Here is a 23689-nt window from a genome sequence, read left to right as displayed (position 1 = left end):
GCCAATCACTGACCAATTTTAACACCTCCTTGTAGTATGAGTGTCAACAGATATTGATTACTCTGAGCAGATTGTGTAGATAAACCCTCATACTACATGGAGGTGATGGTACATGGTCAGTGATTGGCCAATCTTAACTGAAACTGTGTACCAGGCTTAACACTCAAGCAGTGAGACAAAAGGCGCATACACACGCCATACTTTTTTGAAATGACGGGTCCATCAGCCCCTCGCGGGGTGGTCGTTCTGCCGACAGTTGCACGTGAGTACAAGCTGTCGACACACTGATAATCCGCTGAGCAGACCAGTCAAAAACAGTCTTATCAATTTGCTGATGGCTTGTACTCACGTGCAACTGACGGCAGAACGACCGCCCCGTGGGAGGGTCTGACGGACCCGTAATTTCAAAAAGTATGGCGTGTGTACGCGCCTAAAGAGATACTCCAAACCTCTTTGAGAATTACAGTATATACAAGGGAACAAACCTTCCTTACTCTAACAGTATATGAAATGTATAATATGCAAAGGTTTTGAGTATAACTTCATTACTCACGATTCTTGTGGTATTTGTGATTAGTATTACATTCACCAGACAGGACTCATATTCATTATTGTGGCATGGCTTCACCTCTGCATGGACACTGAACCATTCGAGTGTAGAGTCTATGCACTTCTAAAGAATTTCAAAATTAAAACACAGTATTAAGCAATGTAAAAAAATGTGTGCGTGTGAGTGTGTGTCAGTAAATCGATTTGTTGGGATGAGTATAGAGGATGTTCTCCACTTATGACATGGGTCCATTTACTAGAGAGGTTTACTTCAATTACATTTTAATTTGGGCAGCACTCTTTCTATGCAGATCTGGGTCCCCAGTTCTAATTTCGGCAGAGAGACTATCTGCATGGAGTTTGTGAGTCTTTTCTCTGTTTTTCCTATACCAAAAATCCAGAAAAAGAAAACGCCTTGCATAAAAGTCATAAATTGATTTGTATGCCATTAAAGTGATCCTGCAGCTCGGGATCAAAACCGATAACATACATTAAGAGAGGGAAGCTTTAGGATCCTACTGAGGCTTCCCTCGCTGATCTACAGCCAGAGTGGTAGCTACATGAAACACTAGAGGGCGCATGTGTCCCTCTAGTGCGATCGTCGCCGGCATCAATAGCAAACAGGGGAAAGCGTATATAACGCATTCCCCTGTTTGGCTTTTCCTGTCGACATAGCGACGATCGGAATGACGTCATGGACGTCAGCCGACGTCCTGACGTCAGACGCCTCAGATCCAGCCTTGAAGTCATTGGCCCGGGCAGAGCAGGGCTCTGGCGGGGGGGGGCCTCTTCCGCCCGCTGCGTGCGGGCGATCACCACATCGCGGCGGCGATCAAGCTGTACGCGCAGCTAGCAAAGTGCTAGCTGCGCGTACAGCACTTTAAATGGGGCAAATCGCCCCACCAGGGCCTGAGAAATCCTCCTGCGCGGCATAGCCCGAGCTCAGCTCGGGCTTACCGCCAGGAAGGTTAAGTGAAGTAAAACTTAGCACTTGGTGAAAACACTCTTACTGGCAAGCAGAGCGGTAAGAGATTTGCTGGAGTTGGTCACCAGGTTGGCACACATCTCAGAAGAGATTTTGGCTGCCACTTCCACTCAAAACTTCAAATTCTTCCACAGATTTTCTATTGGATTGAGGTCTGGAGACTGGCTAATCCACTCATTGACCTAAGGTACATTCACACTATGCATGTTGTGGTGCATTATAACATTAGTTAGCAGCATGCTGCTATAGTCCAATTCACACCATCACGTTTGGTCTACAGTGCATCTGGAACCATCGTAATAATGCAAGCCAGGCTGTGCATTGGACAATGCATACATTATGCACACTTTACAAATGAATGGTGACTGCTGTGCACTTTGCTAAAAGATGCCAATTTTAAAATCTGTTGCAATGTGCTGCATGCGCATTACAAGGGATTCAGTGTGAACCTAGCATGCTTCTTCTTTTTCCTCTGTTGCCTTATGTATGCTTTACATTAGTGTCTCTTCCACAACCCATCTTTAGTGTTTTGGTTGAGGAAAAGAGGTTCTCATTCAAGATTTCAAGGTACATTGTCCTGCCCATTGGCCCCACAATGGAGTGAAGTTGTCCTGTACCTTTAGCATGTGTACAGAGCTTTACTCATTCTGGGTCTGTGAGAATTACAGTCACAGGATCAGCAAAACAGCCAGGCAACTGGTATTGCTTAACTACTTGCCGATCGCTCCATGCCGATTGGCGTGGACGTGGCGGCAGCCCCAGGACCACTCCACGCCGATTGGCGTAAATGGCTTTCTATGGGGCTAGCAGGAGAGCGTGCACAGGCTGCGCGCGCATCTCCTGCTCGGAAGGCGAGCGATCGCTGCTCGGAGACTGTTAGACGATGAAACCGCCATCTAATAACAGCACAGTTAATAACTGTGTACAGCGCTGCGATCTGCAGCAGCGCTGTACAGGGCAAAATAAGTAAAAAAGAAAAATTTGTGTGCTGAGTTGTGCGGCCCTGCAGCTTGGCCTTAAAGCTGCAGTGGCCATTTTAGTAAAAAATAAAAATCCAATGTGTTTTACATTACAGCGACTCACCTTTGCTAGGATAAAGGTACATTCACCATAAAAGTTGTAGATTCTTCCATCAAAAGTTTTAATCTGAGAGGCTCCCTTTAAGGCACAAACCCCAGGGCAGGGCTTTCGGTCACAGCTCCATAATCCATTGTTGCAAGTGCTTTAACAACAACAAAAAAGTGTTACAATTATGTAAAACCCATATAATCACATAAAAAAAAAATGTAGTTCCTGGTCCTCAAATCAGTAACCCACAGGGGTGTTGCTACCATCTTAAGAGATCCAAGGCAATTTTGGGCACTCCAGATGGAAAATGGGTGTGGCCACACACCATCATGTGGGTGTGGTCATAGGTGGAGCTAAACTCACATGAAATTAACAGCAGTCTAAGTATGGTAGGCCTGCCTACCAAAAGGTTGGATGAAGCCCCCTTTCCATTAATACAAAAAAAAAGAAAAAAAAAATATGCAGCATATCACATAAATAGGCAGTGTCACTTAAACATAACTAGGCAGAGTTACCTGGCTTCTGTGTTGGCTGGTTTGGCTTTCTGCTGGGCAGGCTGGCCTGTTGCCAGGTTGTCTGGCAGTCCACCCTTCGCATTCCCTGACCTTCTAGTGGACCCCCTCCCATGCTCCCACAGGTGTCCCATTGAGGCACCACAACTCCCAGCATACTCCCATAGAAGAACCACAGCTCCCTGCATGCCCCCATAAAGGCATCACAGCACCCAGCATGGCACCACAGCACCCAATATGCCTACATAGAGGCACTACAGCACCCGGCATACTCCCAATTGATGCACCACAGCTCCCAGCATGCCCGCCATTGGGGCTCCACAGCTTACTCTGCCTGGGGGGCATTCAGGGCACCCAAGAATAGATCCGGGGCATGTGTCACTGATCTTTGGGGCTAGGAACGCCCCTAGTAACCCATGCAACTCGAGGTTATTATTGGTGTAGCCTGCTGCAGGCTTCTGAGAAGTAAGCCCATTCATATCATTTAAAGTGTGACTTCAGTCACAGAAATGTAATATTAGAGCTTTCATTGTGGTCAGGCTGAAATCCAATTATGGTGCAATTGTCCAAAACAGGTTGTACACAACTTAGCTGCTTTGCCCTTACTACTACTCCACCAAGTCAGAGAAACACTCTTGTCTCCAGCACGTTCTAATCTATCTGTGTTTAGATAACCCTCATGGCTATTACTTGCTATCACATCTAGACCCACCCATCATTGCCCTTCCTGCTACTATGTAAATACACTCAGTAGGAGGGTTAGAGGGGGGCTGTTAGAGAGGAGAGATCACAACCTATTGGTACAGACTTAAGGTGCCCATACACTCGTCAGATTGGCAGCAGATAGATAAGAAATGCATCTGATGATCTATCTGATGCGTTTTTAGAACATTTTTTACCAGGATAGAATTCCAATAGATTTCAGTTTGAAATCTATTGAAATTCGATCTGATGGCATTTTTTGCCATCAGATTTCCATTAAGGCCAATGCAAACTGATAAGCAATCTCATCAGATCGACCTAAATTTTCCACCCTGCCAGTTCGATGGAAATCCATCGAAATCGATCGAAATCGGCCATCGATCGGTCGATTGGCCAACCGATTTGCAAACGATCAATCGATCGATTGGGATCGATCGGCCGGGCAGAAAATCGGCTGAGTGTATGGGCCCTAACCAGCAAGCTCATGGTGAACCAGAACTCATTGGAGTGTGTAAGGGGCTACAATGGTCCTAAAAGCCCCCTTACTAAAGTGCTATGGAAAACAAAAGTTTGCTTTCTTAAAACAGAAAGAATTTGCGATAATTCAGGTTGGAGTGAGCTCGGAGATGTCTCCCAGGCACCACTGCTGAATATATGCAAATTAACCATTGTTGCCCTTAGAAGCTAAACACACCTCCAGATCTGCTGGAATTCAATGACGTGTCAGTTTGTTAATTTGTACAGAGCCATAATAATCCAACATGCATACAGACTGTTTCGGATTGGTTGATCCTCATCAGTGCATGGCATGGATTAATTTGACTCTATGGACTAGTGGGCTAGAAACACCCATTGTAGCCCCTTACACACTCCAATGATTTTTGGTTCACCATGAGCTTGCCGGTTAGTCTGTACCTGTGTTTCTAGCCATACTCCATAGAGCCAAATTAATCCATGCCATGCACTGATGAGGATCAACCAATCCGAAACAGTCTGTATGCATGTTGGATTATTATTGCTCTGTACAAATTAACAAGCTGACACATTGCATTGCAGTGGATCTGAAGGTGTTCAGCAGTGATGCACTGGGAGACATCTCGGAACTCACTCCAACCTGAATGATTACAAATTCTTTCTATTTTAAGAAAGCAAACCTTTGTTTATCACAACCTATTATCCTCCCAACATGTGAGAACAATGAACACACTCCTGTAACAGACATTTTCAAAGCTTTTGAAAGTCCAAAGTCACATGAGCATTGTTTATATAAATGGTCTTGTGTTAGCATGTACCGGGTCCCGGCTTGATATCCTCAAGCTAGGACATACATGCAGACAAAAAAGCATCGGCATTAGTACAAGTGAGGTAAGAGAGAGCCAATCACAGCTGGATCCAGTAGTGGAGGAAGAAATATTAACAGACAAGCTTTGTATACTGCCACTCTCTGCAAGGCCTGACTTTTGAGAGAGAAAAGCCATTTCTGATTGAAGGATACCCAAGGTGACATGTGACATGATGAGATAGACATATGTTTGTACATTGCCTAGCACACCAATAACTATGCTGTGTTCCTTTTTTTCTTTCTTTGCCTGAAAGTGTTAAACATCAGTTGTTTAAAGAGAAACTCCAACCTAGAATTGAACTTTATCCCAATCAGTAGCTGATACCCCCTTTTACATGAGAAATATAATGATTTTCACAAACAAACCATCAGGGGGCGCTGCATGACTGATTTTGTGCTGAAACCCCTCCCACAAGAAGCTCTGAGTACTGCGGTACTCTGGGCAAACTGCCACAATGTAACAAGGTTCACAGACAGGAATTAGCTGTTTACAGCTGTCTCTAACAGCCAAAACAGCTAGGAGCTGCTACTTAACCTGCCCACAGTAACAATGTCACCATGTAATAAATGTCAGAATGTAAATCGGGGAGAGGAAAGATTTTACAATGGGCAAACACTGACTAAATCATTTATACATAATTATGGTAAAAAATGAAGCATTTTTTTACTACATTATTTTCACTGGAGTTCCTCTTTAAGTGGCAGTTCCTGTCTGAGTCAGGACTGGGTAAGACTACAGAGTCACCCTCACTGATAAGAAAAAAATATAAAACACTTTCCTAGCAGAAAATGGCTTCTGAGGGCAGGAAAGAGATAAAAATGTTAAATAGTTCACAGATTTTACCTCTGGCATACTTCAATGAATGAGTCATTGAGCAAAAACAATAACACAGTAAAAACTTAAAAAATAGATTTAAATATAAAATAAAACTGTGGAATATCTTAAAAAGTAATTTTTAGTAGAAGGAGGATAGATACAATTGTGTATTTCATTCGGGTTTTTTTTTCACCTTGAGTGTCCTTTAAATAAAGAGATATCTAAAACATCAAAATTGCTCTAGTTTTTAAAGCGGACCTGACTTCAGAACTTCCTCTCTGCTATAAAAGATACACAACAGCATAATAACCTTTAGGGGCTATTCACACTTGAGCGTTTTGCCGGCGATTTCGTCAAAACGCTGAAACGCTAGCGCTTTTCAAAGCGCTAGTGTAATTAAAGTCTATTGCTAATCGCAGCAAATCGCCCAAAAATGCAAAATGCAAACACGTCGCCTGCACCATTTTCAGGCGATTTCACGGCGATCGCGTTTCAGTGCCATAGAAGCGCTAAACGCGTTCGCCAAAAAATTGCCAAGTGTGAATGGCGATTTTCTGGCGTTAATCACCAAAAATCGCCAGAGCAAAACGCTGACAAAAGTGCTAGCGTTTTGCTAACAGCAAGTGTGTATGGGCCCTCAAAGGAAAACATTTCTTTGTTACAGCTGATGCAAATCTTAAAATAAATCTCCAGTGTTTCTACTTCCTGCTTTCATGGAAGCAGGCATATTGTTAATATCCTGTGCTTTCAAATGAGGTTACCTGCCATGGCAGTCAGCTGACACAGAGGAGAGATCAAATTACAACTTGTGGTTAGACACAGATGAGGGGGAATTATGCTGAGTACACACGTCCGATAAAGATCGTTCAAAAATGAACGATACCGATAATTGGAACGATAATCGTGCATGCAAAAACAACGAACGATCGTTCCAGTGAACGATAACGATTTTTATCGGGCAGTTTGACCGATCCAACCCGGCGGATTTTTTTCCACGATTGTCGTTCGATCGTTATAATGTGTACAGTCGGCCGATTTGTTTCTGACGTCACTTCCCTTTGCGCACGCATATTCTATTGTTCGTCGTTCATATTTTTTGGGTTAAATCGTTCTCATCTGTACACAGTCGTTCGTTACGAACGATAAATTCCACCTAATTTAAATATCATTCATACGTCACGAATCGTTCGTTTTGAACGATCTTTATCGACGTGTATCGACGAACCTTTAGACAGGCTACACTGTAAATACATGCAGGGTGCATTTCTCTATGTTTTCCTTTTGTCCTGTGCAAGAGTTCAGGTCCACTTTGAGGGGAAAACAGGTCTAGGTGTGAAGATGTTAACCTCCCTGGTGGTCAATTAAATCCACCAGGGAGGCAGCGCAGCACTATTTAAAAAAAAATGTTTTTTTAAAATCGTGTAGCTAGCCTAGCGCTAGCTACACGATAGCCGCAGAGCAGTGGCATCCCCCTACCCTCTTTGATTGCCTCCGGTGATCAGGCCCGTCAGAAAAACCCGTTCTGAACGGGATTTCCATGAGGGCTTCCCCCGTTGCCATGGCGGCGGGTGCGATGACGTCACCGACGTCGTGACGTCAGAGGGAGTCCCGATCCACCCCTCAGCGCTGCCTGGCACTGATTGGCCAGGCAGCGCACAGGGTCTCGGGGGGGGGGGGCACCCTCTGACGTGGCGGGTAGCGCCAAATCGGCGGCGATCGAAGGTAACATGCAGCTAGCAAAGTCCATAAAAAAAAATTTATGCAAATCGGCCCAGCGGGGTCAGAGCAATCCTCCTGCACGGCTTACCCAGTGTCCAGCACAGGGTTACCGCTAAGGAGGTTAAAGGGTACCCTGAAGCTAAAAAAAAAACAAAATAAAACTGAATATTTACCTCAGTAGTAGGAAGTCTCTGGATAGTTCATAGGCTCCCAGGGTCTTCCAGCTGACCACTATTGATGAGTTGAAATTTTGCGTACGCATAATTTTGCATCATTATTTGTAATGACGATGCAAAATCGTAAATAATAATTTTTCTCCTAATTAATTTTGTCATAATTTGTAATATTGCATCGTAATTTTGCCAAATCTCATAATTTCGTGTTTACTTGTAATCTGGCATAATTTATCATAATTTTAATCAATCACAATGAAGTAAAAATTGGTCATATTTATGTGAAAATTGTTTGTAATTATGCAAAACTATGCATAATTACAAATTAGCTATTATAAAAAATAATTGGGATTATGAAAATAACCATAACCATATGCATAAGAAAATGATGCATATACTTATAAGTACATGAAATTTAGCAATTACGATTTTGCTTTCTGATCCCAATTGTAATTATTAAATTTATGCGAAATCACAAGTACCGTATATTCCGGCGTATAAGACGACTGGGCGTATAAGACAACCCCCAACTTTTCAGTTAAAATATAGAGTTTGGGATATACTCGCCGTATAAGACTACCCCTCTCTTCCAACGCACACCAAATAAAAATAAAAAAAAATTATATACTGGTGCTTTGTATGAACGGATACTGGCGCTGTACTATATGTGGTACCCAGTATATAACAGTATATAACCAATTGACTGGTTGGATTGGTCAGCTCTCCTTGCCTGTTTGTCAGAGCAGTACGGAAGAATAGATCGCCCTGTGCCCATAAAACACGCCTCTTTCACCCTTCTGGCCCACCCTTGTATCCTATTTACCTCCTTCTCTGCCTCTCAGATCTCGCACATGTGTGCCTGCGCCGCTTCACTACAGTCCTCAGCAGCGAGATCTGAGAGGCGGTAACAGGATAGGGCGTATCGCCCGACATCAACGACACCGGGCGTATAAGACGACCCCTGACTTTTCTGAAGATTTTTAAAGGTTAAAAAGTAGTCTTATACGCCAGAATATACTGTAAGCGAAATGTACCATTACAGTCATCAGCGCTGGTACCCTCTGAACATGTTCGACGGTAGCTTTTCAAATATGTTCTCATGGCCATGCTTCCATGGCCATGGTTTTAAGCTACTGCTCAGGCGCGGGCCGCACTTGTCCGTTTACGAGCGCGGTGCATAAAAAAGAATCCCAGAGAGCACCTCTGTGGTGGGGGTGTATCCAAGAGGCCTTTTGATTATCCAGAGGCTTCCCTCTAGCAAGGTAAGTATCTATCTCATCTTTTTTTTTTCTCACAGGTTTGCTTTAAGTTAATTTTATTTAGACACACTGTATCTTCTTATTATCACATAATCACTTTTTGTTTTCAATTTTCTTCTTCTTCACTTCAAAGTGCCTGAATCTAACTACCCACAAGACAAGTATAATTCATATGTACATAGCAAGGAAATGAGCAGCGCTACTTAAAAACAGACTAGTGCCTACCTGCAAAAGAGTGCAAGCCCCACTTGTGGGGTTGAATACACACTGAGCATACACATGACCTGTCTACCACTGGAGGATGTTGGTTTCCTGCAACAGCTTGCATGCAACCTATTAAGTACTCGTCCCTCCCACTGCGAAAAAGTCAATCCTCCATGGGAGGGGCCTAACACTAACTAAATCCTAACCTATGTATATGCATAGCCTGGGTGCGCTACCAAGTAAAATTGAAAAATCGAAAATTGCGCAAAAGGTGGATCAGCGCAACACCAGGCCGCCTCCGAATGGCCTCCAATCAGAGATGTGCTGAGCCCCCCCAGGAACTACAAACGTACCTTGAACCCAAACAGAAGCTCTGCATATACACCAAAAGCATGGCTATTAAGTGGGAGCAGCTGACCAAAAACGAATTAAATTAGTACTAAATTAATTCGTTTTTGGTCAGCTGCTCCCACTTAATAGCCATGCTTTTGGTGTATATGCAGAGCTTCTGTTTGGGTTCAAGGTGCGTTTGTAGTTCCTGGGGGGGCTCAGCGCATCTCTGATTGGAGGCCATTCGGAGGCGGCCTGGTGTTGCGCTGATCCACCTTTTGCGCAATTTATAATTCATATGTGTCAGTATTTAAAAGGATGAGGTGGCAACCCTGCGTGCACAGCAAAGGCAAATTCATCCACTGTGTGTGTATGTGCGAAACTCACACATGTGCAGTTCAAAATCGCTCAGGCTAGGAACACACTTTGCAGAAACGCTAGCGTTAAGGAAAACTATGTGTTTTTGCCGCTAATGGAAGTCTATGGGCCACAGGAAAATACACATAAAAAACGCATATGCGTTTTCAAACATGCTTTTCTAAAAGCACAGGTTTTGTTGCATAGTAACGCATCAAAAACGCACATAATGAAAGTCAATGGAAATACAATGGTATGCGTTTTTTTTTTTTATTGTTTTGTGATGTACTTCCGCTTCCTGTTGTCTTCCTAGTGATTAGCATAAAACGCAATAGAAAAACGCATACAAAATGCATATGCGGTTTATATATCTGCAAAAGTTGAAAACACTTGAAAAATGCATCTGCGGTAAAAACGCTAATGCAAACGCAGTAAAAACGCACACACACAAAAAATGCACATGACAGAAAACGGTGAATTCAGCATACCTTCAAAATTCGGAACCTTGTTCTGAATTCTGCCGATCAGAACCTGTTACCACCCCTGTGTGCTGCCCTTCAGGTTCTGATTGGCAGAATTGCAAACAAGGTTCCGAATTTGAATATGCGCCATGCACTAACAATACTAAGAGCCGTTACACTCTGTGACCCCTGCATTGCAATGGACAATATCGCCACATCGCAAACAGAAGCAATGATATTCCTATGGGGCTTTCACATTGAGCAGGGTGAGGCAGTAATGGTCATCTTCACAGTGGCAGTGAGGCCTGCTTTCATTGTACTCTATGCCTTACTGTATGGCTACTGCACAATGCAACAATTAGGGCTCTTTCACATAGTGCAAGTTGCATTGTGATCGGAGCTGAAAAGGCGCAGCGCAAAGTTGCGTTGAAACCATAAACTGAGAGATACAGTACAATAAAATATGCATCACTGCTACTATAAACGTGTGCATTAGCTGAATGCTCCATATGAATAACATTACATTGCGTTGTCATGATATTGTTCATTGCGACATAAAGCAACGGACACAGTGTCAAAGGGCCCTGATTGTAGAAAAGTTTGAAAACATGGTGGTGCAGTCTGAGTATTTGTACTGACTTGATTAATTTTTTGTAGCATAATGTGTCCAGTGTTCTGCCAAGGTGACAACCTATTTCTATTGTTTTGTGTATGGGTCGGTTCACATTTGTTTTAAAAACATATCCGTGACTCAGTTTTTTGGCCCGTCCCCAAACCGGAGACATGGATACCAATGTTAAAAATAGCAGCCGTCTTCTTGCACTTCAAAAAACGGATCCGCGAGATCCACCTTGAAAAAGTGAACGGAGAGTTCGGATTTGCTGTGACTTCATGGACCGCGGATACACGGAGGGGTAGTGAAAGGCAATACAAAAATGGATCTCCCTCTACACAGGCTATTTTGCACACAAAATGGATGCCAAAACGGATTGCCTTAACTTCCTTCTCCTCCCCTCAACATTATCTCTGACAGCTTCCTGTTGACAAGCTGGGAGAGACGAGCGTGATAAGGTGGGAGAGACAGCGCTGCCATCATGCCCAGCAAACGTACCTAAACACGGAGGACCTGATTATGGTGGTCAGGGAGCGCTCAGAGCTGTACAACAAGGGGCGTGAGAACTACAGCGACCTTCAGTGCTGCAGGCTTGCTTGGGAGGATATCACCAAACACTCCCCACTACATTGCACGTGTCCTTAAATGGTTAAACTACTGTTTTTTAGCCATAACCACGCCCACTTCCTTCATATATGATCAACATTAACATATACAGTAGATTGTTTATTTGCAACAAACCCCCTTCCACTTCCTTGCTATTGGCCAATATCAACAGCATAAAAAAACACGTTTTCTGTATGTTTTTTGGGGTGAAAAGCGAATGGAAACGAATAGGAAACGGATGGTATTTTTTCCAAAATGGATCAGTTTTTTGAAAACCTGTTTACACTTGTCAGATAAAAATCTATGCAAACATAGGTTTGTGAGGGAGGTTTGAACAACTATTTATTCAAACAAACGGTGTTTTGCCTCACGGGAAGGGTTTTTAAACCCTCTAACTTCAATCACCACCGTAGTGGGTAAAATGAATTGCAGCAAAACATGAGGAAAAATTCAATAATAATATTTATTGAGCTACAATCCTGTTATAATAATTATCTAGGCTTGCAGAATCATAGTTTAAGGGTTAGTAATAATTAGTAAGCATGCATAAACATTTCTTTACCAAGTGTAGCAATATCACCCAAGGAAGAGGGGACTCAGTCAATCCTCCGTTGGGCAAAACACCTGGCGACACAATCCATCACGTCTGTTGGTCTCAGCAAAAAGTCCCGGAGTCCAGGCGTTTTCCCAACCCAATTATACTCCCTAAACCATAACACACGTAAGCGCATATTCGGTCGCTGTCCAAGGCGCGTGATCACAGTATAAATCTATGATATCCGCTTTTGCGCAATACAACAAAGCCGATTGTGGACACCTCGTGCTCACTGTATGGGAAAACAATGGCTTACTTAGTACGCCTGCGTATCTCATGCACCATTATCCCACGACTGCCCGCTCAAACTGGCTGTAGCAGGATTCAGGAATGCATCAACATTCTTCACTTAACCCAAATAGCATCCAGGACATCTGGAATTGAACTCAGATAATACCCAGGTACTGAACTTCAGTATCCAGAAGCAAAGACATATGAGAGTGAACACTAAACATACATACATACATACATACTGTACAACATTCATGTCACTTGTGTATCTCAGGTGTACATACAGAAACTATTATTTTTAGGACAAAGACCACAGATCTATCCTTTGAATGAGTGTCACTGAAGAGTAAAATCGAGTACACACCTCCTTTAACAAACCATTGTCAGCAGACCATATCCACTAGGATGGATTTCAAAGATTGAGGGACAAATATCTTTGGTCGCTATCTTCGGAGGTCTTTTGAAAACTAATTTAAAATGATTAATGACAGATGAATCGTTGAGAGTTCATTTTCTAAAGACTTTTATCTCACATGTGTATGCAGCTTTACTTTTCGATGCAGCAATTTCGATGTTGCATTTAAATAAAAACATAAAAAGCAAACTTACCAGTTTTCACACTGGAGAGACAGTTCAGATCCTATAGGAAATACTTGTCCTGAGTATTTACAGAAGCACTCCGTAACTGGGATACATCCTGTGTCTAAGACGTCATCGTATACTGTTCCTACAAATACACATTGAACAGGACATAGGTGTAGGATAGAAAAATGCATTTTGAAAAAAAGTTCAGAAAGCGGTCACAGGAGGTGGATGTGGTATATCTTCAGTACCTGTAATGTATTTGCACTGTGTGATATGAACATGTCAACTCTCTGCTCAGACTACTTTCATATTGACACATTGCATTGTGTCGTACAATATATTGTAATGTCATGTTTGCACCATACATCACTAGTCTTCAAATAGTACAATTATTCCTTTTTAAAGGGACTCCGAGCTCTACTTAAAAAGTAAAATTGTACTCACCCGTGGCTTTCTTTAGTCCAGCGCTGGTCGGGAGGTCCCACGACGGCGTCCTGGCTCCTCTCCTAGTCCCCGCTCCGGAATGGCTGGACGGCGGCAGCCCGGTGACACTCAGCCAAGTCTCGGGCTCCTTCTTCCTGGTATGATGCGGCTGCCGTCACCACGCCGGCCACCTCGCGTCATCACGGCGGCCGGCGTGGAAGTACGGCGCATGCGCGCTTTAATCGCTGCCGCCGTCCAGCCATTCCGGAGCGGGGCCTAGGAGAGGAGCCAGGACGCCATCGTGGGACCTCCCGACCAGCGCTGGATTAAAGAAAGCCCCGGGTGAGTACAATTTTACTTTTTAAGTAGAGCTCGGAGTCCCTTTAAATCTCTTTTTTTTGTTGGTTTCTGTGAGCTTCCCTAGGACCAGTGCTGCTTGGATACCCCTTTTCAAAATCTGAATTGTATTCGGATCCGGATACCCAGAAATCCGGATCCGAATCGGACATCCGAATCCGAACTTTTTGGTATCCGAATAGAATTGGATATCCGAACCCAGTATCAGAGATATCCGGATAGGCATGTAGCATCATGGTTTTTTTTTAAAGGGAAACACTAATTGATTATGTGGGGACTTAAAATCCCCCCACCCAAAAAAAAATTGCTGTAAATTAACATCAGGACTGGGTTCCAGACAGCGGTCGTGTAGCCCACATTGGCCTCAATTCACTAAGCTTTATCAAACACTTTATCAAACGTTTGATAATTTACCTCGTGGGCAAAATCGAATTTTTAATTCATTGAGGTGTTATATATTTATCGAATGTTTTTTTGATAAAACTTTCAATAAATCTATAACACCTTAGTGAATTCAAAATTAGATTTTACCCATGAGGTAAATTATCAAACGTTTGATAAAGTTTTTAATAAAGCTTAGTGAATTGAGGCCATTGTGTCCAAAGTCCAACCGCACAACAGGGACATGACAGTTTTCAGACCGGACACCTCCAAAAAATTACGCAGCAATTGTGTTTTGGGTTAAATATAGGTGGTATCAGTGGGCTGTGGCACCCTGGCGGTGGGAGCAGCACAGGTAGCAGGAGCAGGGCAATGCAGCAGCAGCAGGTATAACGTGTGCCAGGAGCATGCCGGACGTGGCACTAGGCATGTGGCACTTGACAAGTGCCACGTGCCACAGGTACGTGGCACGTAGTGTTGTTGGTACCACGGCTGTAAAACAATTGTGAACCAGGCGATTTAGTTAGTAACAGTTAATCAGGAGGAGCCAGGAGGTTGTGGTGGTGGTGTTAAAGGGTGGTAAGGCAGGCATTGTGATTCCCAGCCATGTCATGTCCACCTCTTGCCAACAACAGGGAAAGACTCGCTCAACAGGGTCTAGCGGTGTTTTTTCCTTGCACGGGAAGCGATGGAGGGAGCAGAGGAGGCCACTGAGGACTGGCTGCCTGGACAGGCCTCAGTGTCGACAGGAGTGGCAGAGGGGGTTCTGGTGCTCCGAGTCTGACCACTGCCAGCGTCAGCTTGCTTCAGCCACATGATGTGGGGTAGTTGTACTTTATTAAAATCGGGGTTGGATTTTAAAGCAAATCAGCATGGAGTGACAGGCAGCAGAGGAGAAGACACTAGGGCACACTGACTGTCACACTGGCACTGCTCAGCACAGCAGTTCTGTAGTAAGCTAACACAGTAGTACTACTCTAACAAGTAACTAGCACTGACTGCAGTACTAACTACACAATTACACAGTAATCCTATTCCCTAACCTATACTGTAGCTAAGGCTAATAGCAGGCCAGCAGCTGGTCTGGTCTGTGCATAGCACACACACAGACACAGGACCCAGTAGTAATAGCAGCTGCTGCAGGTCTACAGCACACACTCTGACTGTCAGTGAATGAAATCAAGCTAGCTACCTAATAAACAATAGAACAATAGTGTAGTGATAGTGAAGGTGTTAATCACTGGAAAGCTTTAGGTTTATCACTGTATACAGCACTTGCTAGGCCAGCAGCACTGGAGCATGTCTGTCAGTGAGCAGTCACAAGGAAGGACGAGATTTCTCACCATGGCACCCCTCCTTAATATACGGGGGGGGGGGGGGATTCCGGATTTCAGATAGATATCTGCATTAACTCGGATAGTGCTATTCGGATTTGCGCAGGTACCCGGAATCCGATTCGGATAGTGGAAAAAGTTTGGATTATCTGGGTAGTTCGGATATCCGAATATTGGATGAGCACCACTGCCTAGGACTAATGGATGCCTGTCACCTGCCTGTCATGTGCTGCTACCCACAGTGTGCCAACATGCATCCATCAGTCCTAGGGAAGCCTACATGGAGCCAGCTAGGCAGAGCAATGCGGCATAATTTACCCCCACCCTCCCTTCCGATCCTCTCTCCTTCCCAATCCTATATCTTTTCCAATCCCCCCTTCCAATCCTCCAATCCTCTGGCGGTGTTGTGAGTAGTGGGCATTACTTACCATGGCTCTCTCCAGCGATGATCGCGCATTCTCCTCCGCCATACAGCTCCGTGCTACTGTTCACAGTACGAGGACGCGGCTTAATGATGTCATCAGTACTGTGAACAGTAAGCCGGAGCTGTATGGCGGAGGAGGATGCACGGTCATTGCTGGAGAGAGCCATGGTGACTAATACCCTCCTGCTCATCTCACAGCGCTGCAGGGAGTTCGGGATGGAGGGTGTTAGCACCTATAGCTAGCTAACTACACGGTGGCACCTGTAGCTGCCTTACCTATACAGGGGACACTCATAACTGGCTAACCTATACTGTGGCACCTAAAGCTGGCTTGCCTGTACTGGGGACACTCATACCTGGCTAACCTATACTGGGGTACCTATAGCTGGCTAACCTCTACTGTGGCACCTATAGAGGGCTTGCCTATACTGTGGCACCTATAGTTGGGTTACCTATACAGTGTCACCTATATCTGGCTTACCTATACTGGGACAACTATAGCTAGCTAATCTATACTATGGCACCTATAGCTGGCTAACCCATTCTAGGGCAACAATAACTAGCCAACCTATACTATGGCACCTATAGCTGGCTTACCTATACTGTGGCACTTATAGCTGGCTTACCTATATTAGGGCACCTATAGCTGGCTTACCTATACTGTGACACCTATAGCTGGCTTACCTATATTAGGGCACTTACAGCTGGCTAACCTATACTGGGGCTTATAATGACCATTGGCGTGCTGATCCTTTATCGTGTACCTCCGATAGCTTCCCCAGGCTCTTCTTTCATGGCCCTCTGTGGATTTGCTTTCACCTCGGTGATGCCATGTTCCCAGGCGATCAGTGTTGGTGACACCAGGGTCATGTAGCATCATCAACATCTGGCGGCAAACTATTTTTTTTTCTTCTGTGTGTGTGTTTAATTCAATACAATACTGTATTGAATTCAATATTAAAAAAAAAGTAAATATATAAAAAAAATGCTTGAAAATTAATTAAAATGAATTGAACAAATTTTTGCACAGAAATCCTGGGGAAATTGAACACCAGCCCGCACACACACACCCTCGCTTAGTGGGCAGTCATTCTGACACCACCTGCTCATAGTGGTCAGTCAAATAGCCCTCCCCCGGAAATAAGCCATAGCTAAATTGGACGTTATTTTTGTGTATGGGGAGGTGTGCGGTCTCTAACTGCACCTCCCTGGTGGCTGCTTCTCCCTGCATTCACCTATAATGGCTCCGGTATCCTATTTAGGATAGTCAGCACCCTTTGACCCAGTCTCCACACAGGCTCTGTGATCTTACTCCCCTCTGTCATAATCAATGTGCGCCGGGAATGCTTCAGCGCACATTGACTATGACAGAGGGGAGCGTGGAAATCGGAAAGACACTTATCAGAATGCGGAAATCCGTCGGAATTGGAAATCTGTATTTCCAATCATCCCTAAGGCTAGGTCCACACTAGGCATGGTTGCAGGACGGACACTGCAGTCCGGGATCAGGGGAAGATCAGGGGAAGTACCACCAGCCCGCAAACTGATCAAAGTGCATCAGTTTTGCATCAGTTTCCGTTCAGTTTTTCACGGACAGAAAACGTCTCTATTAGGAAGGTAGTGGGAGGATTTTTTGGGCCAATAATAAAGTTCAGGCTATCCGTTTTCTCATCAGTTTTTGTTGCTATTTTGCCTGTGGAGATGGAGATGCGTTTTCTCATTGCTTTTCACTACCCATCCGTGGTCCATGAAAATGCAGCAGATCCGGACCTTCCGTTCAGGTTTTGAAAACGGGTCCCTGCAAACGCAGACGGATCCGTTTTTTTCTTGGGTGAGGACGGCTGCTATTTTTAACATTAGTATTCGGGACTCCGTTTTTCATCAGGGCTGAAAAACGCAGCCACGGATACGTTTCCGGACCTAGTGTGGGCTAGGCCTAAGTGTAATATTGTGATATCAGGAGGGAAATATAATTAGTTCAGCACTTGCCAGGGAAAAGTAAGAGGTCACAGAGAACGGGATAGAATTTAATAAATAAAAAAAAAACTGCATAATGCTGTATATGAGAGAAAAATGTATTGAAAGAAAAAAAGCTCATACCTTCAGGGCAGAAGCAACCAGTGACACAATTCAATTGGCAGGCTACTGGCTCTTGATTGCTACAAGTTTTTTCACATTGTGATCCACATTCCTTATAAACCATAGATTGTGGGCATTTTATTCCTAAGAATAGAGAATAAGGTAATATATGACCAAATATTTTTATATTAATGTGCAAATATAGAAATCAGAAGTCAGAAATATCCATACACAAATGCTAATCTAGTATACTTGCAGACAATGGTGTTTATTTTCTATGCAGTGGTAAAACAGCCATAGCCGTGCACCGCGGAGCAGAGAAAATGGCGCATACCGCAATAGAAACTTTCTGGTGCACCACTGAAAAGCACGGTAAATGTAATTTACTGTTTTGAAATGCAACATTCTGGTGCCAGAATGTTGCACTTCAAAACGGTAAATTACGTTTACCATGCTTTTCAATGGTGCACCAGAAAGTTTCTATTGCAGCGAGCGGAGGCTGGGTGTGACAGGGGGCAGGGGTAGTGTTGGGCGAACATCTAGATGTTCGGGTTCGGGCCGAACAGGCCGAACATGGCCGCGATGTTCGGGTGTTCGACCCGAACTCCGAACATAATGGAAGTCAATGGGGACCCGAACTTTTGTGTTTTGTAAAGCCTCCTTACATGCTACATACCCCAAATTTACAGGGTATGTGCACCTTGGGAGTGGGTACAAGAGGAAAAAAAAATTTAGCAAAAAGAGCTTATAGTTTTTGAGAAAATCGATTTTAAAGTTTCAAAGGGAAAACTGTCTTTTAAATGCGGGAAATGTCTGTTTTCTTTGCACAGGTAACATGCTTTTTGTCGGCATGCAGTCATAAATGTAATACATATAAGAGGTTCCAGGAAAAGGGACCGGTAACGCTAACCCAGCAGCAGCACACGTGATGGAACAAGAGGAGGGTGGCGCAGGAGGAGAAGGCCACGCTTTGAGACACAACAACCCAGGCCTTGCATGAGGACAAGAAGCGTGCGGATAGCAATTTGCATTTTGTCGCCATGCAGTCATAAATGTAATACAGATGAGAGGTTCAATAAACAGGGACCGGAAACGCTAACCCATCACAGATGTTCATTGTTCATGTTACTTGGTTGGGGTCCGGGAGTGTTGCGTAGTCGTTTCCAATCCAGGATTGATTCATTTTAATTTGAGTCAGACGGTCTGCATTTTCTGTGGAGAGGCGGATACGCCGCCGATCTGTGACGATGCCTCCGGCAGCACTGAAACAGCGTTCCGACATAACGCTGGCTGCCGGGCAAGCCAGCACCTCTATTGCGTACATTGCCAGTTTGTGCCAGGTGTCTAGCTTCGATACCCAATAGTTGAAGGGTGCAGATGGATTGTTCAACACAGCTACGCCATCTGACATGTAGTCCTTGACCATCTTCCCCAGGCGATCGGTGTTGGAGGTGGATCTGCACGCTTGCTGTTCTGTGTGCTGCTGCATGGGTGTCAGAAAATTTTCCCACTCCAAGGACACTGCCGATACCATTCCCTTTTGGGCACTAGCTGCGGCTTGTGTTGTTTGCTGCCCTCCTGGTCGCCCTGGGTTTGCGGAAGTCAGTCTGTCGGCGTACAACTGGCTAGAGGAGGGGGAGGATGTCAATCTCCTCTCTAAAGTCTCCACAAGGGCCTGCTGGTATTCTTCCATTTTGACCTGTCTGGCTCTTTCTTCAAGCAGTTTTGGAACATTGTGTTTGTACCGTGGATCCAGAAGGGTATAAACCCAGTAATTGGTGTTGTCCAGAATGCGCACAATGCGTGGGTCGCGTTCAATGCAGTCCTAGGCCGAAGAGGTCATAGCCTAGGGTCACAAAACCTGTTTATTGGGCAATTTCAATGGTGGCGAGTCTGACGTACATAAATCGCAGCAATGGCCGTTAGCAACGTCTGAATCTCACGAAATGTCTCATGCAGGTAGAAGACATATTGTTAGACTTGGGCTCCAAAGATGGGTTCCCTACATCTCTGCAAACCAGAGTTACAGGGCTCCAAATTTGGTAAAATCCCCCATAGGCTTTCATTGGGCCTCCTATTTACAGTTCCAAAATCTCACATCTTTTCAAAGGGCAATTACTCAGCAGTGGCAAATTTTCTAGCATTGTAGGGACCCTTAGGGGGAACATGACTGGTGAGTTTCGGGCCCCTAGGCCGAAGAGGTCATAGCCTAGGGTCACAAAAACCTGTTTATTGGGGCTATTTCAATGGTAGTGATGGTGACGTACATAAATCGCAGCAATGGCCGTTAGCAAAGTCTGAATCTCACGAAATGTCTCATGCAGGTAGAAGACATATTGTTAGACTTGGATTCCAAAGATGGGGTCCCTACATCTTCAAACCAGAGTTACAGGGGTCCAAAATTGGTAAAATCCCCCTTAGGATTTCATTGGCTCCCTATTTCACTTTCCAAAATCTCACATCTTTTCAAAGGGCAATGGCTCAGCAGTACCAAATTTTCTAGCATTGTAGGGACCCTTAGGGGGAACATGACTGGTGAGTTTCGGGCCCCTAGGCCGAAGAGGTCATAGCCTAGGGTCACAAAAACCTGTTTATTGGGGCTATTTCAATGGTAGTGATGGTGACGTACATAAATCGCAGCAATGGCCGTTAGCAAAGTCTGAATCTCACGAAATGTGTCATGCAGGTAGAAGACATATTGTTAGACTTGGATTCCAAAGATGGGGTCCCTACATCTCTGCAAACCAGAGTTACAGGGGTCCAAAATTGGTAAAATCCCCCATAGGATTTCATTGGCTCCCTATTTCACTTTCCAAAATCTCACATCTTTTCAAAGGGCAATGGCTCAGCAGTACCAAATTTTCTAGCATTGTAGGGACCCTTAGGGGGAACATGACTGGTGAGTTTCGGGCCCCTAGGCCGAAGAGGTCATAGCCTAGGGTCACAAAAACCTGTTTATTTGGGCTATTTCAATGGTAGTGATGGTGGCGTACATAAATCTCAGCCATGGCCGTTAGCAACGTCTGAATCTCACGAAATGTCTCATGCAGGTAGAAGACATATTGTTAGACTTAGATTCCAAAGATGGGGTCCCTACATCTCTGCAAACCAGAGTTACAGGGGTCCAAAATTGGTAAAATCCCCCATAGGCTTTCATTGGGCCTCCTATTTACCGTTCCAAAATCTCACACCATTTCAAAGGGCAATGGCTCAGCAGTGGCAAAACTCACCAGTCATGATCCCCCTAAGGGTCCCTACAATGCTAGAAAATTTGGTACTGCTGAGCCATTGCCCTTTGAAAAGATGTGAGATTTTGGAAAGTGAAATAGGGAGCCAATGAAATCCTATGGGGGATTTTACCAAATTTGGACCCCTGTAACTCTGGTTTGCAGAGATGTAGGGACCCCATCTTTGGAATCCAAGTCTAACAATATGTCTTCTACCTGCATGACACATTTCGTGAGATTCAGACTTTGCTAACGGCCATTGCTGCGATTTATGTACGTCACCATCACTACCATTGAAATAGCCCCAATAAACAGGTTTTTGTGACCCTAGGCTATGACCTCTTCGGCCTAGGGGCCCGAAACTCACCAGTCATGTTCCCCCTAAGGGTCCCTACAATGCTAGAAAATTTGGTACTGCTGAGCCATTGCCCTTTGAAAAGATGTGAGATTTTGGAAAGTGAAATAGGGAGCCAATGAAATCCTAAGGGGGATTTTACCAATTTTGGACCCCTGTAACTCTGGTTTGCAGAGATGTAGGGACCCCATCTTTGGAATCCAAGTCTAACAATATGTCTTCTACCTGCATGAGACATTTCGTGAGATTCAGACTTTGCTAACGGCCATTGCTGCGATTTATGTACGTCACCATCACTACCATTGAAATAGCCCCAATAAACAGGTTTTTGTGACCCTAGGCTATGACCTCTTCGGCCTAGGGGCCCGAAACTCACCAGTCATGTTCCCCCTAAGGGTCCCTACAATGCTAGAAAATTTGGTACTGCTGAGCCATTGCCCTTTGAAAAGATGTGAGATTTTGGAAAGTGAAATAGGGAGCCAATGAAAACCTATGGGGGATTTTACCAATTTTGGACCCCTGTAACTCTGGTTTGCAGAGATGTAGGGACCCCATCTTTGGAATCCAAGTCTAACAATATGTCTTCTACCTGCATGAGACATTTCGTGAGATTCAGACTTTGCTAACGGCCATTGCTGCGATTTATGTACGTCACCATCACTACCATTGAAATAGCCCCAATAAACAGGTTTTTGTGACCCTAGGCTATGACCTCTTCGGCCTAGGGGCCCGAAACTCACCAGTCATGTTCCCCCTAAGGGTCCCTACAATGCTAGAAAATTTGGTACTGCTGAGCCATTGCCCTTTGAAAAGATGTGAGATTTTGGAAAGTGAAATAGGGAGCCAATGAAATCCTAAGGGGGATTTTACCAATTTTGGACCCCTGTAACTCTGGTTTGCAGAGATGTAGGGATCCCATCTTTGGAATCCAAGTCTAACAATATGTCTTCTACCTGCATGAGACATTTCGTGAGATTCAGACTTTGCTAACGGCCATTGCTGCGATTTATGTACGTCACCATCACTACCATTGAAATAGCCCCAATAAACAGGTTTTTGTGATCCTAGGCTATGACCTCTTCGGCCTAGGGGCCCGAAACTCACCAGTCATGTTCCCCCTAAGGGTCCCTACAATGCTAGAAAATTTGCCACTGCTGAGTAATTGCCCTTTGAAAAGATGTGAGATTTTGGAACTGTAAATAGGAGGCCCAATGAAAGCCTATGGGGGATTTTACCAAATTTGGAGCCCTGTAACTCTGGTTTGCAGAGATGTAGGGAACCCATCTTTGGAGCCCAAGTCTAACAATATGTCTTCTACCTGCATGAGACATTTCGTGAGATTCAGACGTTGCTAACGGCCATTGCTGCGATTTATGTACGTCAGACTCGCCACCATTGAAATTGCCCAATAAACCGGTTTTGTGACCCTAGGCTATGACCTCTTCGGCCTAGGACTGCATTGAACGCGACCCACGCATTGTGCGCATTCTGGACAACACCAATTACTGGGTTTATACCCTTCTGGATCCACGGTACAAACACAATGTTCCAAAACTGCTTGAAGAAAGAGCCAGACAGGTCAAAATGGAAGAATACCAGCAGGCCCTTGTGGAGACTTTAGAGAGGAGATTGACATCCTCCCCCTCCTCTAGCCAGTTGTACGCCGACAGACTGACTTCCGCAAAACCCAGGACGACCAGGAGGGCAGCAAACAACACAAGCCGCAGCTAGTGCCCAAAAGGGAATGGTATCGGCAGTGTCCTTGGAGTGGGAAAATTTTCTGACACCCATGCAGCAGCACACAGAACAGCAAGCGTGCAGATCCACCTCCAACACCGATCGCCTGGAGAAGATGGTCAAGGACTACATGTCAGATGGCGTAGCTGTGTTGAACAATCCATCTGCACCCTTCAACTATTGGGTATCGAAGCTAGACACCTGGCACAAACTGGCAATGTACGCAATAGAGGTGCTGGCTTGCCCGACAGCCAGCGTTATGTC

At 44.6% G+C, this 23689-nt stretch overlaps 1 protein-coding gene across 1 annotated transcript in view; it reads right to left on the bottom strand.

Annotated features, from left to right (window-relative positions):
- LOC137537853 (mucin-2-like) overlaps positions 1-23689 on the bottom strand; it is a 508651-nt gene that overhangs the window by 448164 nt on the left and 36798 nt on the right. The window contains exons 5-8 of the mRNA XM_068259804.1: positions 18128-18250; positions 13133-13250; positions 2618-2756; positions 554-673 (exon numbers count right to left, since the gene is read on the bottom strand). Coding sequence (XP_068115905.1) covers positions 554-673; positions 2618-2756; positions 13133-13250; positions 18128-18250 — 500 coding nt within the window. The remainder of the gene's footprint in view (positions 1-553; positions 674-2617; positions 2757-13132; positions 13251-18127; positions 18251-23689) is intronic.

The sequence above is a fragment of the Hyperolius riggenbachi genome, chromosome 11 (assembly GCF_040937935.1).
Source record: "Hyperolius riggenbachi isolate aHypRig1 chromosome 11, aHypRig1.pri, whole genome shotgun sequence".
Classification (NCBI taxonomy): domain Eukaryota; kingdom Metazoa; phylum Chordata; class Amphibia; order Anura; family Hyperoliidae; genus Hyperolius; species Hyperolius riggenbachi.
Note: the sequence above shows the minus strand (reverse complement) of the source record. Positions and strands in the feature narration are given on the sequence as shown.